Raw genomic sequence first — 16,574 nt, forward strand, 5'->3', positions numbered from 1 at the left:
GACATCCCTGAGGTGACTTAGACATGGGTACATCTGAGGAGAAGAGACATCCCTGAGGTATGCATGACTTTGGGACACCAGAGGAGAAGAGACAGCCCTGAGGTATCCAAGACATGGGGAAACCCGAGGAGAACAGAATACCCTGAGGTATCCGAGACATTGGGAAACCCGAGGAGAAGAGACAGCCCAGAGGTATCCAAGACTGAGACATGAGGACACCTGAGAAGAGAAATCCCTGAGGTGACTGAAACATGGGGACACCCAAGGTGAAGAGACAGGTCTGAGACATGGGGACACCCAAGGAGAAGAGATATCTCTGAGGTGACTGAAACCTGGGGACACCCGAGTAGAAGAGACAGCCCTGAGGTGACTGAGACATGAGGACACCCGAGAAGAGACAGCCCTGATGTATGCAAGACATGGGGACACCCGATTAGAAGAGACATCCCTGAGCAATGCAACACATTAGGGCATTCGAGGAGAAGAGACATCCCTGGGGTATGCAGGACATGGGGACACCCAAGGAGAAGAGACAGCTCAGGAGTATCAGAGACTGAGACATGGGGACACCCAAGGATAAGAAACATTCCTGAGGTCACTAAAGCAGAGAGACATCCCTCAGGTATGTGAGACTGAGACATGGGGACACCCGATTAGAAGAGACATCCCTGAGGTGACTGAAACATGGGGACATCCAAGGAGAAGAGACATCCCTGAGGTATGTGAGTTTGTGACACAGGGACACCTGAGCAGAAGATACATACCTGAGGTGGTTGAAATATGGGGACACCTGAGTAGAAGAGACAGCCCTGAGGTGACTGAGACATGGGGACACCCGAGGAGAACAGACATCCCTGACGTTTGCGAGACTGAGACATGGTGACACCTAAGAAGATGAGACATTCCCGAGGTGTCTAAAACATGGGGACACCCAAGGAGAAGAGACATCTCTGAGGTATGCGAGACTGGGACATGGGGACACCCCAGGAGAAGAGACATCCCTGCGGTATGCGAGACTGTGACACAGGGACACCAAGGACATCCTTGAGGTATCCGAGGTTGGGACATGGGGACATCCGAGGAGAAGAGACAGCCTTGAGGTGACTGAGACAGCCCTAAGGTATTGAAGACGTGGGGACACCTGAAGAGAAGAAACATCCCTGAGGTAACCAAGACTGAGACATAGAGACACCTGGGGAGAAGAGACAGCCCTGATGTATCTGAGATTGAGACATGGGGACACCCAAGGAGACAACCCATAAGGTATCTGAGAAATAGGGACACTTGAGGAGAGACAGCCCTGAGGTATCTGAGACATGAGGACACCCGAGGAGAAGAGACATCCCTGAGGTGACTGAAACATGGGGACACCTAATGGGAAGAGACACCCTTGCGGTATGCGAGACTGTGACACAGGAACACCTGAGGAGAATAGACATCCTTGAGGTATCCGAGGCTAGGACATTGGAACACCTGAGGAGAAAAGACAGCTCTGAGGTGACTGAGACATTGGGACACCTGAGAAGAAGAGACACCCCTTATGTACCTGAGACTGTGACATAGAGACACCTGAGGAGAAGAGACAGCCCTGATGTATCTGAGATTGAGACATGGGGACACCCAAGGAGACAACCCTAAGGTATCTGAGAAATGGGGACACCTGAGGAGAGACAGCCCTGAGGTATCTGAGACTTAGACATGGGGACACCTGAGGAAAAGAGACAGCCCTGAGGTGACTGAGACATGGGGACACCCGAGGATAAGAGACATTCCTGAGGTCACTAAAACAAGAGACAGCCCTGAGGTATCTGAGACATGAGCACACCCGAGGAGAAGAGACAGCCTTAAGATATCTGACACATGAGGACACCCGAGGAGAAGAGACAGCCCTGAGGTATGCAGGACATGGGGACACCTGAGGAGAGGAGACATCGCTGAGGAATGCAAGACTGAGACACAGGGACACCCGAGGAGAAGATACAGCTCTGAGGTGACTGAAACATGTAGACACCTAAGGAGAATAGACAGCTTTGAGACATGAGGACACCCAAGAAGAAGAGACAGCCCTGAGGTGACTGAGACATTGGGACACCTAAGAGGAAGAAACACCACTTGTGTATCTGAGACTGGGACATGGGGACACCTGAAGAGAAGAAATATCCCTGAGGTAACCGAGACTGAGACATAGAGACACCTGAGGAGAAGAGACAGCCCTGATGTACCTGAGATTGAGACATGGGGGCACCCACAGAGACAACCCCAAGGTATCTGACACATGAGGACACCCGAAGAGAAGAGACAGCCCTGAGGTATGCAGGACATGGGGACACCTGAGAAGAGACAGCCCAGTGGTATCAGAGACTGAGACACGGGGACACCTGAACAGAGGAGACATCCCTTAGGAATGCAAGACTTAGACACAGGGACACCAGAGGAGAAGATACAGCTCGGAGGTGACTGAAACATGTAGACACCTAAGAAGAATAGACAGCTTTGGGAGATGGGGACACCCAAGAGAAGAGACATCCCTGAGGTGACTGAAACCTGGGGACACCTAATGAGAAGAGACATCCCTGAGGTATGCAAGACGGAGACATGGGGACACCCAAGGAGAAGAAAGAGCCCTGAGATATGCAAGACTGGGACATGGGGACACCCGATTAGAAGAGACATCCCTGAGGCGACTGAAACATGGGGACAACCAAGGGGAAGACACAGCCCTGAGGTGACTGAGACATGGGGACGCCCGAGAAGAGACAGCCCTGAGGTATGCAAGACATTGGGACATCTGAAGAGAAGAGACATCCCTGAAGTATGCGGGACTTTGACACAGGGACACCTGAGGAGAAGAGACATCCTTGAGCTATCCGGGGCTGAGACATGGGGACATCCGAGGAGAAGAAATGGCCCTGAGGTGACTGAGAGAGCCCTGAGGTATTCGAGACATTGGGACACCCGAGCAGATGAGAGAGCTTCTGAGACTGAACAATTGGGATACCCAAGGAGAATAGACAACCCTGAGGTACCCTAAACTAAGCCATGGGGTCCCCCAATGAGAAGAAACATCCCTGAGGTATTAGTGTCTGGACCATGAGGATGCCCAAGGAGAAGAGACAACCCTGAGGTACCCTAAACTAAGCCATGTGGACACCTGAGTAGAAGAGACATCCCTGACAAATCAGAGTCTGGGCCATGAGGACACCCAAGGAGAAGAGATATCCCTGAGGTACTTAAACTGAGCCATAGGAACACCTGAGGAATAGAGACAGCCCTGAGGTACCCTAAACTGAGCCAACAGGACAGGACACCCGAGGTGAAGAGACAGCCATGAGTTATCAGTCTAGGCCATGAGGATTCCTGAAGAGAAGAGACAGCCTTGAGGTAGTTAGCTTGAGCCCTGGGAAAGGGAAGGTTTGGGAAAGACAGGAGAGCCATGGGGACACCTGAGGGGGGGGGGGGGGGGATCCTGTTGGAGGAGGACAATAGGTGGAAAAAGAGACAACAAACAGGTAACAGGGACAGAGCCATGGGGACGCCTGAGAAGACAGCCAGGATGAAGAGGGGAAGGAGACAGACCCTTCTCCATGAGGGTTAATTACCGGAACACAGTTGCTAAGAAACAGCCAGGGGAGAATAGACACCCAGAATGGGTAAGAGACATCCTAAACACTGAGCCATGGAAATACCTAGGGAGTGATGCACCCTGCATGTACTAGGGGAAGAGACAGGAAGGGGAAGAAACTACAAGGAGAGAAAAGAGACATTCAGGAGGGAAAAGAGTGGTAGGAGGAGGAAAAGAGAGCCAGAATCCACACTGGGAGGGTTAACTATCGAGACATGGTGACAAAGAGACAATCTAAGTGGGAGAAAGAGTTAACTGGGGTGATTGAAGGACACCCAAGTCCCCAAGTGGACACCAGGAGGGGAAGGAAAACCAAAAGACTTGGTCTTGGAGACACATGAAAACAGACTAACCCATGGGGACACTTAGGATAAGAAATAATAGGAGGTACCAAAGTCATGGTCATGGGGGCAAAGAGATGCTAGAAGGTACCACAGACTGTGCCATGGGGGCAGGAAGAGACATTCTAGAGGCAGAAGGGACACCTAGAGTAAGTGTTGGAGTGAACAACATGAATTGTAAAAAAAACAGCATTTATACATATTCCATTTCAAATGATGGGTTCAGTTTGACTGTTGGTGAGCCTTAATGGGGGTTGCCTTTGAAATGTCAATGCGGACAAATCTAGCAGGATGACTCTAGCTGGGGTTTGGATCCAAAGGAATTGGAAGGAAAGATAACACCTCATTGAACAGGAAGATACCAGGTGTGTGGTATGGGGGTTGTGCATGGAAGCATCTACTTCAAAGACTTCTCATTCTGCCTGGTGTATAAACATACCTGCTATCTGATGACCCCCAAAGGAGCCAGAGGACTTGCCCCCCCATCCAACAGTGACACCTATTGGAGAATATCAGCGGGCACCTGTGAGCAGTGTATTTCTGGAAGTGGGAGGACGCCCAAGTAAGGGGTGGATGCATGGGTGTGGCTGGATGTGGCCAGGGGTCCTGGAGATATATAAGAAGGAACAACAGCCACAAATCCCTCTCTTATCCTTGTATATACATTCTATGCCTCTTAGACCTCTCTTTTTCTTCCTCTTTTTTTTTTCTCTGAAGCTAAGGTGTAGGGTACAGAGGACGGACTCTTTGCGTAAGGTATCATTTTACTTTATGTGATTATTATTTCACTTAATTGGAATAATTGTTGATTACTTGGTAATTCTTTTCTCCGTTAATAAATATCTTGTTATTTAGGATCGGTGTGATTATTAAGCTAATAGAGACTTAGTGAAGATACTGTTTTTCAAAAAAAGGGATAAGGTAAACAGGAAATTTTCCTTCAGTAAGCTATTGGGATTCATGAAAAGAGACAAAAGAGGCACCAACAAGAGAAGAAGAGCACCTTGAAAAGGAGTTACCCTGGAGGGAAAAGAGACAGAGCCATGGGGACATTGGGGTAAAGAGTAAGATGGGGGAGAAGTGACACCCTAGAGGGAGAAGAGATAGAGCCTTGGGGAAACCAGGAGTGAGAGAGAACCAGGAGCGAGAAGGGGATCCAATGATAAAAAAAGAAACGCTGGAGACTGAGCAATAGAGACAGCTCGGGGGTAAGAGACACACAGCAGATAGCAGAGATCACAGAAACTAATCCATAGAGACACCGGATGGGAGGACAACGGTTACCAGAGTGCATTTCATACTTTCTGGTTTAGAAATAGCTGCAATGATAGATGTGTACCACTCGCCATTCTGATTATGTTTTTGGGATGTTGTTTAAAATTATTGTAGTGTTTAGAACCCTAAAGATTGTGGTAAAAAGATGGTAGTTTGGGAAGTGACTTTAATTGTGCAAGTCTGCCATTTGTAATTATGGCTTGATGTATGTATTTAAGTAGAAAGTTTTTGTATTTGGTTTGTTGTGTTTGTTACACAGTACTGATTGGTATAATTATTTATGCAGTAAAAATATTTCTATAGAACTGTGAGTGCTGACATTTGTGTTACTGTGATCTGATAGGAATGAAATCCAGCAGGTACTCAGAGACAGCAAAGACTATGCTATGGAAACCAATGGGAAGACCAAGGCTAAGAATGAGACAAATACTACACAAACTATGGGAATTGACCAAAATCATGGGAAAATAGACACCAATACAATACCTACCAACCAAAACTGCATAGGAAAAGATGTTGAGACTATTCAACTCAATTTAAGACTATGGGAAAAGGGACATCAAGACTATACCCACTGACCAAGACTACCCAAATACCTGGCTAAAGCTGCGTACACACTTCCAATTTTTGTCGTTGGAAAGGATCTTTCACGATCCTTTCCAACGACAAGGGAGTGCACGATGCATGAACGGTGCTGTACATACAGCACCGTTCATGCTCTATGGAGAGGGGAGGGGGAGAGCGACGGAGCGGCACCCTGCTGCGCGCTCTCCCCTTCCCTTTCATTAGGATCGGCTGTCGTCCATCGTCCGTGGATCCGGCAGGTCGGTCGTCCGGACGATGGACGACACCGACTGTACACACGGCAGATTTTCACCCGATAATTGGCCGATAAAAATCTGACGTGTGTACGTAGCTTAAGACTCCAATATCTAGTCCAAGAAGATAAACCTAACAATAATAAGACCTGTAAGAGACACCCAGGGGGTAGAATGGATGAAAGATAAATCCATATTGAGATTACAGAGAAAAGGACCCCTAAACACCAAAGCTACAGAGAAAAGGACACAAAACAACCAAGACTATAGCCGCCAACCACATCTTAAAAGAAAGAAACCAAACACAAGACACACTGACATTATACCATGATTATTATCTAAATGTCATACCTATATGGGAAGGAACACCCAGGAGAATTGCAGAGACTCCGTCATCAAGACTTTGGGATGGGAGAAAGAAAAACCCAGGGACCAAAACTATCCAGTATCAAAAATAATCAATAGCTGCCAGTACAGCTATAAACTATACTCCATAACAGAGATAGCACACACTGAACCAATCGAGAGACCAGAGGAAGAGACACCCAGGGAGAAATACTACGGGGTAAAAAACAACCAATTATTAGGACTACTGGAAGAGGAAGAGACCAATATTTTACAGGTTTTTGTGGGGTTTGTGAATTTCGTAGTTTGTGGATCTGCCAGGATGGATCCATAAACGACAAATGGCGAGCAAAGTACACATTCCAGATTCTCTTACAATATCAGCCCTGAGGTGATAATCAGACAAGAATCATCTAACATGTAAATGTAGCCTATGACAAGGGTCCCACCCAGTGATGACTAATGCACCTAGTGACCAAGTTTATAAGATAGGTGACACAAAACTAGAGGAAAAGAGACCCTCTGGGACTGAGACCCTGATTGAGTCTATGGAATGGAGAATAGTCATCTGGACAGCTGCTAAGATGAGACTACAAGGAAATAGAAAACCAATGGGAAGAGACACCATACAGCATATGAAGGGACAGACAGTGAAACCATGAGAAAAGGTATACCTAGGATCTGAGACTACAAAGGAAGAGACAACAAGACTACCTAACAAGCAAGAGTTTATGGAAAGAGTTGCTAAGAAAGCAGAAAAAATGTCAGAGACTCCACCATCCATACATGGGGGGAGACACCCAATACATAGGACTGCAGAAAAGGATTGAGACTACAGGGTAAAGAGACACCCTGGAGACAGCAGAGGCTTAGCCATGGAGCTTATGAAGGAAGAGACATCAAGACTATACTCATATAGAGAAACACAGGGAAGACACACATGGTAAGTGAAGGGACACACAAAAGAGGGAGATCTACATGGTAGGAAAGGAGACATGAAATGGAAGTAGAAGAGACTCACAGAGGAGACACAAGGAAAATAAAAACATAATAAAAGAGATGTGGATGGGGGTGGGGTAAAAGCCATACAGAAGAAAGCATGGATTATTATTATTTAAAGTTTGATATGATTCACATGACTTTAAATAAAAAGTAAAGCTTTGTGAATTGGGCACATTGTCTCTCAGGCCAGACACATGGAACTGAATATTAAGAAGACCAAGCAGAGGTTGTAGTTCCATGTTAAAGAAAATGCATTGTTAGTGATCATTACCTTTTTTTTTTTGTAACTGTTAAAAGAACAGGTCTTCTAAAATGACCTTCATAGTGGATGTGAGGGTGAACAAACCTCCTAGCACTCACCATACCTAACATCAGGAGATTCTGTATTTGGTCAATATTTTGTAGTATAATTTGCTTGTCCTCTAACTATCCTGCTGGATTTACAAGCAATTGTATCTGCTGGGATCTACAGGAGGTTCCTGGAGCCACAGGGCAGACCATCAGATCATCCTATGTTCTGGTCTCTGGGGTTTAAAATGATAAATCCATATTTATCTATCTTAAGTTGCTCCTACATATGTTGGTTTTCCCCTTCAACAAAGTACTCAATGTGACTATTATAACACCCTAAATTTCTAAAAAAAAGAAATATAGGCCCACTTATCTCGCTCTACTGCTCTTTTTTTCTGGTTTTAGGGGTGTCAATCATTTTTTAATTAACAGTCAACATTTATAATGTACAACTCAATTGAATTGAAAACTGATCAAACTAAAGTTGATTCATAAATGGGTAGTGTAACAGCTGGCCAACGAAAACCCAGGGTTTTATCCAGGATGATAAGTACATTTGCCCCAGATACAGGTTATATGCAGAGTATTTTTCTGTGTAATCAGACAGTTTTCCTTTTGACCTGAAGGGAGTGCTGAAGTACCAGGCTGAATGACAATAAGCTTCTTTGCCAGATGGGGGAGCTAAAGAGGCCTGGGGATATTCAAGTGTAATCTGTTCACCTGAAAAGCATCCTGGAAATTAGGCTGGGGATAGAACTCCCTAGTGAGCTGAGAGGAGGTCCAAGGTGAACTGTGCGTAAAGACACAGACTTTGTTGGGAGAGTTGTATGGTTAGGGCCTTAGAATCCTGCACAGCACTAGGTTGGGCTGGATTGCTAGTAAAGGGAACTAACAGTTAGTGGCCAGGCTTTATTTTGCCTATTTTTGTGTGAAAATAGTATTAGTGAATATATCCTTGATGCACTTTTAACCTGCTGGCCCTGTTTCCTGTTAAAAAAACACCCCCTGGTTCTATGGGTGATCTCAAACTAGCTTTACACTAATAGTTCTGAGAGCTTTTTTTATCAATTTCCTAAATGTACGCTCACCTGCAATCTATTATGTAATCACAAATAATTTCAGAGGAATGGAATTGACAGCTTGGTGGGCACTCTTCTAGCTTATTTTTTTCTTCTGTGAATCTACTGTCAAATGCTAAATGTTTTAATGTTTACGTTCACAATTAGAATGATATAGGTACCAACGCTGGACAACATAAACACAGATTGAACATAACCAGTAATACCATGTTTTTGGTTAAAGCTGTTTTTCATCTCAGGATATTTAATTGGTTCTCTGCTATCTGGTAATAGCAATGTAAGGCCTAGGTCAGTACCAATATTCCCCAGACACCAGTCCCCCAATCTACAGACGCAGTCTTCGCCTATAGCAGCCCTCACTCAGCCTCGGGAGACTGGTTGCGTCTCCCAGCACTCGCTTGCCCCCAGGAAGGGATGGTGTCTGGAGATAGGCCGGCAGTTGACCCAGAGGCCACAGTACAGAGTACAAAATGTAAGGAAACCCAAAAACAAGCCTAGGTCAAAGACATAAGATATCAGTCCACCAAGCGAAGTACAAAGGGAAAGGCAAAAACAGAGTCAGGGTCACAAGCAGAGGTTGTTTCAGGCAGAGTTCAATGGATAGTCAAGAACAGGCACAGGTCAGTAACAGAGAAATACTCAAAAATCACTCCAACACAGGTAAACCCAGCAGACTCTATACCAGGCACATCTGACAGATCGGAGAGGCTATAAAGCCCCAGCAGCCAATGACAGCATGGGATTGATTAGTAACCACCCCTCATCTGTGCGGCCCAGAGGATACTGAGGGAAAACCCCAGCTACAGGGATGCTGCAACCCTCAGGGCACTGATCCTGAAACCCCAGTGCTACCGCGAGTGCAGCCGCCATAGGGAATAGGCTGTGCACGCCCTCCTGTGGTGGGGCATCGCCTGGGATTGTAAACCCAGTGAGTGCCTCCTAGCAGGCCAACAAGCCAAAGATGAGTTTGGCTTTGTATGTCCTAATGTGTCCATTCTAATGCATCTAAATTTTGAGTGAAGATAGAATTGTTAAGGACTAAACGTCCTTCTGAATGTCGCCCCCCTTTAAGTTTTTGCTTAAAATCCTCAAGATACTCGGATTATACTCCATCCAGAGCATTATTAATACATAGTGAAGAGATTATACCCCATCTTTTTACAAATCAGAACTCAATGGAATCATAAATTATACTGTAAATTATATTCCACCCTAGACAAGTCCAGGTGACACTAGAGGGTTTATACTCTTCCCACTCCAAATACAATGGACAGTGGAGATATTTTTCTCCATTCTGTGAAAATCCAGCAATTACATTAGACTGTTTTTATGTATATTATGGAAATCTAAGATCCAGAAGCCAATATTTCCTTCGGTCAAGTTTCTATCACAAATTATTATTTTATCTGAATCAATGCTATACGGTATATGTATAGTTGGATTTTCAACGGTGATTTAAATGTGGACATTGAGCTGCTAATTCCAAGATTGTTCATTCAACAATCTAAAACTTCCAATAATCTACATTAGGAATCGATTGTCTGAAATCATTCAAGATAAGAACACTGACCTTCTCTGCACGACAGCAGTTTGGTGGGTTCACTGGACCCAGCATTACCTCATAGTATTCCTGAATATCTTAAAAAAAAAAAAAAAAAAAAATAGTTACAGCTTAGTTCCAACTGTTGCATACATTGCCCAATATTAAACCCACAGTACCTCATATTGTAATTCATACTGCACCCCAAATCTCAAATCTCCTTTAATGACTCCCACACTGCAAACCCAATTGCCATCAACCTGCATCAATTTGCATTGCAAAATCTCTAACATCCCTCACCATGGCTCTACCACTACTACTCTATTCCTACTATAAACCTTACACTGCACATCAATCTCTATTATTCCTAACATTACTCCCCCTTAATCCCCAGTAATTTAGTATAACTCCTAATCTCCAGTAATCTTTTATGCCTTTAAGGATGCACCCAAATTACCGATTATGATATCATGACCCCCACACTGCTCCCTCAGTTACCACCTACCTACTAATAATCTTATTCTGTGCCATTATCCCCAAATGTCTACTAGGACTCTGATTCTTAATGCTAATTCTCCAGCATCCTCTCTGTGACTCCCATGCTGCACCCCAAATTATAACACCTCAAATATGACACATTGCTTTCCAAATCCTCAGCAGCCCTAACATAACTTTCATACTGTGTCTCTAGTTCCCAACATTCTTTAATGACACAACACCCCCAATCATAAAGGTACTACCATGACTCTCACATTGCAATGTGAAATCCAATCTTCATTACCTTGCTATGTATCACTGGTTTATATAGTGAAAAAAAGAAAGGCAAGGGATTCTAATCCATAAAATCACTAGAGTTTATTTGGTGATATCTCAAAGACATGCATGATGACCCTTCCTTGAATGAAGTGGAATTCTAATGTCTACAAGTACTAAAACACCCCCATAGACCCATAGGGACTTTTTTGAAATTGTGTAAATTGGTGCTGGTGTAAAAACCTTGTTCTGTAATGGGATTTTCTGATGCCACTGATTGGTCTGCTAGTCAGGACTTGCTTTATTTGTATAGTTAGTGTGTGGAAGGATTTTATGTGTAATGAATAAACTTATGCTAGAGAAAGCCTATCCCGAAGACTGCTCTATAAGTAGAACCCCCCCTTATCAATCCCCAACACCATTCTATTCATTATTTTATGTCAAAAGGGATATAAAGTGAACTTGCATTGTTCAGGGAGTAGCACAAATACTGCAATCTATTTCTGAATCATCGTTCAGCTGTTACATAAAATTTAATCTGCTTTATGTGATTGTCTTGGATCTTATATGTCCCCAAAATAAAATATTTCAATCAAATGTAACCTAAATTAGTAGATTATACAATATCAGTGCTTGCTTCAGATTATCTCCCAATAATCTTGAATTGCAAAAACAGTAATCATTATCACGTGTTTGTTTCTTACCAAGCAAAGCCTGGAATAAATTGCTCTGAAAGATACGAATGAGATTCTCAGCTTTAACGCGCAGCGCATCATCAAGGGCCAAAGTGCGTTCCATGAGATTCAGCACTGTCTGAGTATCTGAAACAAGGACAAACAAACAAACAAACTTCTTTTAGCTAATTAATAATGGTGATAAATAATAAAAATCCCAATTTAATAAGCATACAAAATTACAAAACTCCTTGCTCTTGCTCAATGTTCCCCACAAATAACTGTAAAGCTATCAATATTCATCTTCCCTGTCAATAACTTTCTTCAGTATCTCGATCCCAATATTTATACTTACAAAAACTGCTTTAAATGTCAGTGAAGCATCTTTACCTAGTTTGTGAGGAAGTCACCCTATAACATACCTGTGTCTGTCCCTGGGGGCCCAAAGCATACCCATGTCCCCCGGGGGCCCATGGCATACTCATGTCTGCTGTGATAACTTGAACAAGGTGCACAGAATTGTGCAGTACTTATGTATATGCTGCTGGCTTGCAGATCACATTAAAAGTCCTTGTACTTTTTGTAGGTCCTATTCAGGAGCTCTCTTCCCTAAAAAGATCCTATAACTCAGCCATAATCTACAGGGGCCCCCATGCCATCCATGTCTTCTGGATTTGCTGCAGCCCATCTTTGACCCATAAGGGTCAGATCTTCTATCATCTGCCAGGATAGTATAATCACCACCCACATCTACAGTAGGTGTAAATATGATTTGGTTCTGGCCTCTGAGGACCCAGACCCCGCAGGTGGGAATTCTGAAAGGGACAGGGCTGTGGTACCTTGTTTTTTGGCAGGCATCTCTCAGCTCCAGGACATTCACTAATCTCATAATCTCTCAGGAACATCTGGTGGTGAATAATCAGATTAAGGGAGGATTGCAGGGCCTGCAGCATTGTGGGTATTGTGGTCCAGGGATAGTAGGGACCCCTAGTTCTTTCATGCTTGGGGGGACAGGGCCACAAGGAGGCGCTGGGGCTTGCTCAGAGGTGGTGTGAGCCCAGAGAAGGGCCAAGGCGCAGAGTCTAAGCAGTAACCAGGTCTTCTCCAGAGCCTCTAGTGGTGAGGATGTTGCGCTGGTTACTGCTAGGTTGCTGTCCTCAGGCACACCTGGGTGGGCAGGATAATGCACGGTACCAAATCACTACACAAGAGAATAGTTGAGGTAGGCAGCAAGCAAGAAAAGTCAGGAACAAAACAGGGATCCAGGAAACAGACACTGGTGACATGGGGCCACTGCAGACCCAGGAGACACTGTAAGTGACAGGAGGCACAGGTAACATGGGAGACACAGGAATACTGCAGACACAGAGGAACACTGAAAGGGCACAAGGGAACAGGCAAGGAAACACAAAACTGAACAATAAGGGGTTAACACAGGAGCTGGACAGGGAGAGCACTGAAATAAAAAGCAGCTGTAGAGGAAATGCTCAGCAGAGCTAGGGGCTTGGCACTAGTGAAGACACAAATGCAGAGTGCTGTGTCTGTGGTAACTAAATAGCCAGGGATGCTCCAAGATATTCCTCCAGGGCCCGAATAACTCTCTCTGTCTGCCCATTAGTCTGTGGGTGATAGGCCGAGGAGAACTCTGCAGAAATGTATCTGATCGTGGGGTTCAATTTACATCTCCCTTTTCCTGTTCATGGACTTTATTACCGGTGGAAGATCGGTAATAAAGTCCATGAACAGTTGACACTTAGGCTCCTGGGAAGGGCAGAGGAATGAGCGGTCCTGCTGGAGCACAGGTAAACAACTTGGTTTGAGCACAGACAGCACAGGCCTTGACGAAGTCTGTCACATCCTTATGAGGGTTGGGCCACCAGTACAAAGGGGAGAGAAGTGTGAAAGTTCTGTGAACGCCCAGGTGGCCAGACAGTTTAGAGTCATGTGCCCAACGTAATATATTTTAGTGCGGAGTTGATAAGGCACCAGGGTTTTTACCAGGGGGAATAGCAGGTCCCTGAACAGAGGTCAAGGCAAGGATACGGCCCAGAGGAACCAGGGATACCCCTGGTTCTGTAACGCTTGGGGTGACAGGGCCACAAGGGGGCGCTTCAGGTTGCACAGAGGTGGTGTGAACCCTGGAAAGGGACAAGGCAACCAGGTCTAGGCGGCAACCAGGTCTTCTCCAGGGCCTCTAATGGTGAGGATGTTGCAACCTAACCCTGGTTCTGTGATGGTAGGGATCCCTGGTTCTGTGATGGTAGGAATCTCTTGTCCTGTGATGGTATGGACCGATGGTCCTATGATGGTAGGGACCGATGGTCCTGTGATGGTAGGGACCCTTGGTTCTGTGATGGTAGGGACCCTTGGTTCTGTGATGGTAGGGACCTTTGGTCCTGTAATGGTAGTCACCCCTGGTTCTGTGATAGTACACTTCTGGTCCTGTGATGGTAGGAACCCCTGGTCTTGTGATAGTCGGGATGCATGGTCCTGTGATAGTAGGCACCCCTGGTTCTGTAATAGTAGGGACCCCAGGTTCTGTGATGATAGGGACCCCTGGTTCTGTGATAGAAGGGACCCTTGTGTTTGCTGACCTCTGATTATATTACACAATTCTTCATCAGTTGGTCGGTCAGCTGATTACACAATCACAACAGGCAGATCCAATTACCATATTTCAATCTGCATCATACCCTAATGCGGACATGTGGCCAGGGTGGGGCGCTGCAGGACACAGGTGGAAGGAGCTAGGCCACAAGGAAATGTGGAGTAATCACTGATCCTAAATAAAAAATATTGATCTGTGATGGGGTGCACAATCTGTCAAAGCAGTATCTCAACAACAAAAAAAAATGTATCACTTGCCAAGGATTTTTCAATATATTTAGTGTAATTCAGGTCTGCTGAATCTAGAAATGACATCAGTTTCATTGACTTGACTCCAGTTCTTGTGATACAGGAATCAGAATTTTTACCAAATTTTTAACACATGGTAACACAGCATATTATTATCAATCTTTATTTACACCGATGATTTGTATTTTATATAATAAATGTAGGATTATTTTTATGAGACTTTCATTTGTTTCTTTTTATTCATTCATTTTATTTTTTTACAGGAATATGACTTCTTAAAGAAGAAGTTGTATAAATGACCCGAATATATTTTGCTACATTTGTGGTGAATATTCTCAGAAGTGTCTACGTCAGGGGAAAAATGGAAAACTGAAAAGTGTGAAATTTGTTGTAGCTATGGTATGGGGAGAGCCCAGAAATCATCATAATGATTGTTATTTGTGTGCTGGGAATGTAAAAGAATCGTTACAAGAAACACAAGTGGGAGTACGGTGATATGGAATCAGCGACCTGTGCCGCATGGTGCTGATGTTCCCATAGCAGTGTTCAGTCCCGGATATTCCTGTATCTGACATGGAGGATATACAGGGAGTGTAATCCAGGAGTTAGCAGTGAATATGAAGTGAATATGTTTCATCACACCAGCAGTTCCCCCAAGAAGAGCTCAATGATTTTTAATACGTGACCTAAGTCTGTCACAACAATCTGAACTTTTATCATCCAGGCTAAAAGAAAAGAATTGTCTGAGAGCGGAAGATAAAATAACGGTTTATAGGACAAGAGAGGTGGCACTCCGACCATATTTCAGTGAAGATGGAGACTTTGTGTTGTAACATCCCTGGACTACTAGCCCATATGGGAGGACCAGAATACCGAGCAGAAGACTGGCCGCTTTTCATAGACAGTTCCACTCCAAGTATGAAATCTATTTTACTGCATAATGACAACTGCTATGCATCAATTCCAATTGTTACTCAACAAAACTTAAAGAAGAATATGAAAATATCAGAATGGTCTTACAAAAGCTTTGCTACATGAACACCAATGGTCCATATGTGTTGATATAAAAATGGTGAACTTCCTACTTGGACACAAAGTGAATACACAAAGTCCCCATGTTTCATCTGCTTGTGGGAGAGCAAAGCAGGATCACTGGAAGAAAGTGACATGGCCTCCAAGGGAAAACATGAAAAAGGTGCAGCGACATGGAGCCAATGGCTGACAATAAATCATTCTCCCCCCACTACACATAAATTGGGATTAATGAAGCAATTTGTTAGAGCTCTGAACAAGGACGGTGATTGCTGCAAATACATTTGTAGATTCTTCCCTGGATTGAGTAGTGAAATATAAAAGCAGGAATCTTTGATGGAGCCCAGAAACTGATAAATGATGGAAATGTCACAAGTTACATGACTGATACTGAAGCTTCTGCCTGGCACAGCTATGTCATGGTTGGCAGGAACTTCTTGGGGAACCATAAAGCACAAAATTATGAAGAACTGCTACAAAACTTCCTCCTAAACTTTATAAATGTGTGTGCTACTATGAGTATAAAGGTACACTATCTCCATATGCAAACATTGCCAGAAAACCTTGGTGATATCAGTGAGGAACAAGGGGAGAGGATCCATCAAGATATAAAGGTGATGGAAGAAATGTATCAGATGGGATAGACACATGATGGCAGAATACTGCTGGAGCCGTCCTATCAGCATAAATCATACAAACTCAGCTTATCAATGGCTTCTGTGTGATTAGTTCTGTAATATACTGAATATAGAATATACTGACATTATTCCACAAATGTCATTCTGTATACGTAGGCATATCTAGTTTATTATTGCTTAATTTTCATGTTTCATTAGTTTTCTATGAGGTCATTATTTCACAAACTAGAGCCAATCTAACAAAACCAATACCATATGTGGAATCTGTGCATCAAACATAACATAAAATCACTTTAATCAGTTTGGCA

General features: G+C 44.2%; 1 protein-coding gene across 4 annotated transcripts in view; it reads right to left on the minus strand.

Annotated features, from left to right (window-relative positions):
• Positions 1 to 12,599, minus strand: part of DLG4 (discs large MAGUK scaffold protein 4) — an 86,597-nt gene extending 73,998 nt beyond the window's left edge. For 2 of the 4 annotated variants that reach the window (XM_072399160.1, XM_072399161.1), the window contains exons 1-3: positions 12,580 to 12,599; positions 11,771 to 11,887; positions 10,344 to 10,411 (exon numbers count right to left, since the gene is read on the minus strand). In XM_072399160.1, the coding sequence (XP_072255261.1) occupies positions 10,344 to 10,411; positions 11,771 to 11,887; positions 12,580 to 12,598 (204 nt within the window). In that variant the 5' untranslated portion in view covers position 12,599. Of the gene's footprint in view, positions 1 to 10,343; positions 10,412 to 11,770; positions 11,888 to 12,579 lie in introns of those variants that run through there. The other 2 variants (XM_072399165.1, XM_072399164.1) reach the window with 1 other exon arrangement.
• Positions 12,600 to 16,574: the final 3,975 nt, after the last annotated feature.

The sequence above is a fragment of the Pyxicephalus adspersus genome, chromosome 2 (assembly GCF_032062135.1).
Source record: "Pyxicephalus adspersus chromosome 2, UCB_Pads_2.0, whole genome shotgun sequence".
In the NCBI taxonomy this organism is placed as follows: Eukaryota; Metazoa; Chordata; class Amphibia; order Anura; family Pyxicephalidae; genus Pyxicephalus; species Pyxicephalus adspersus.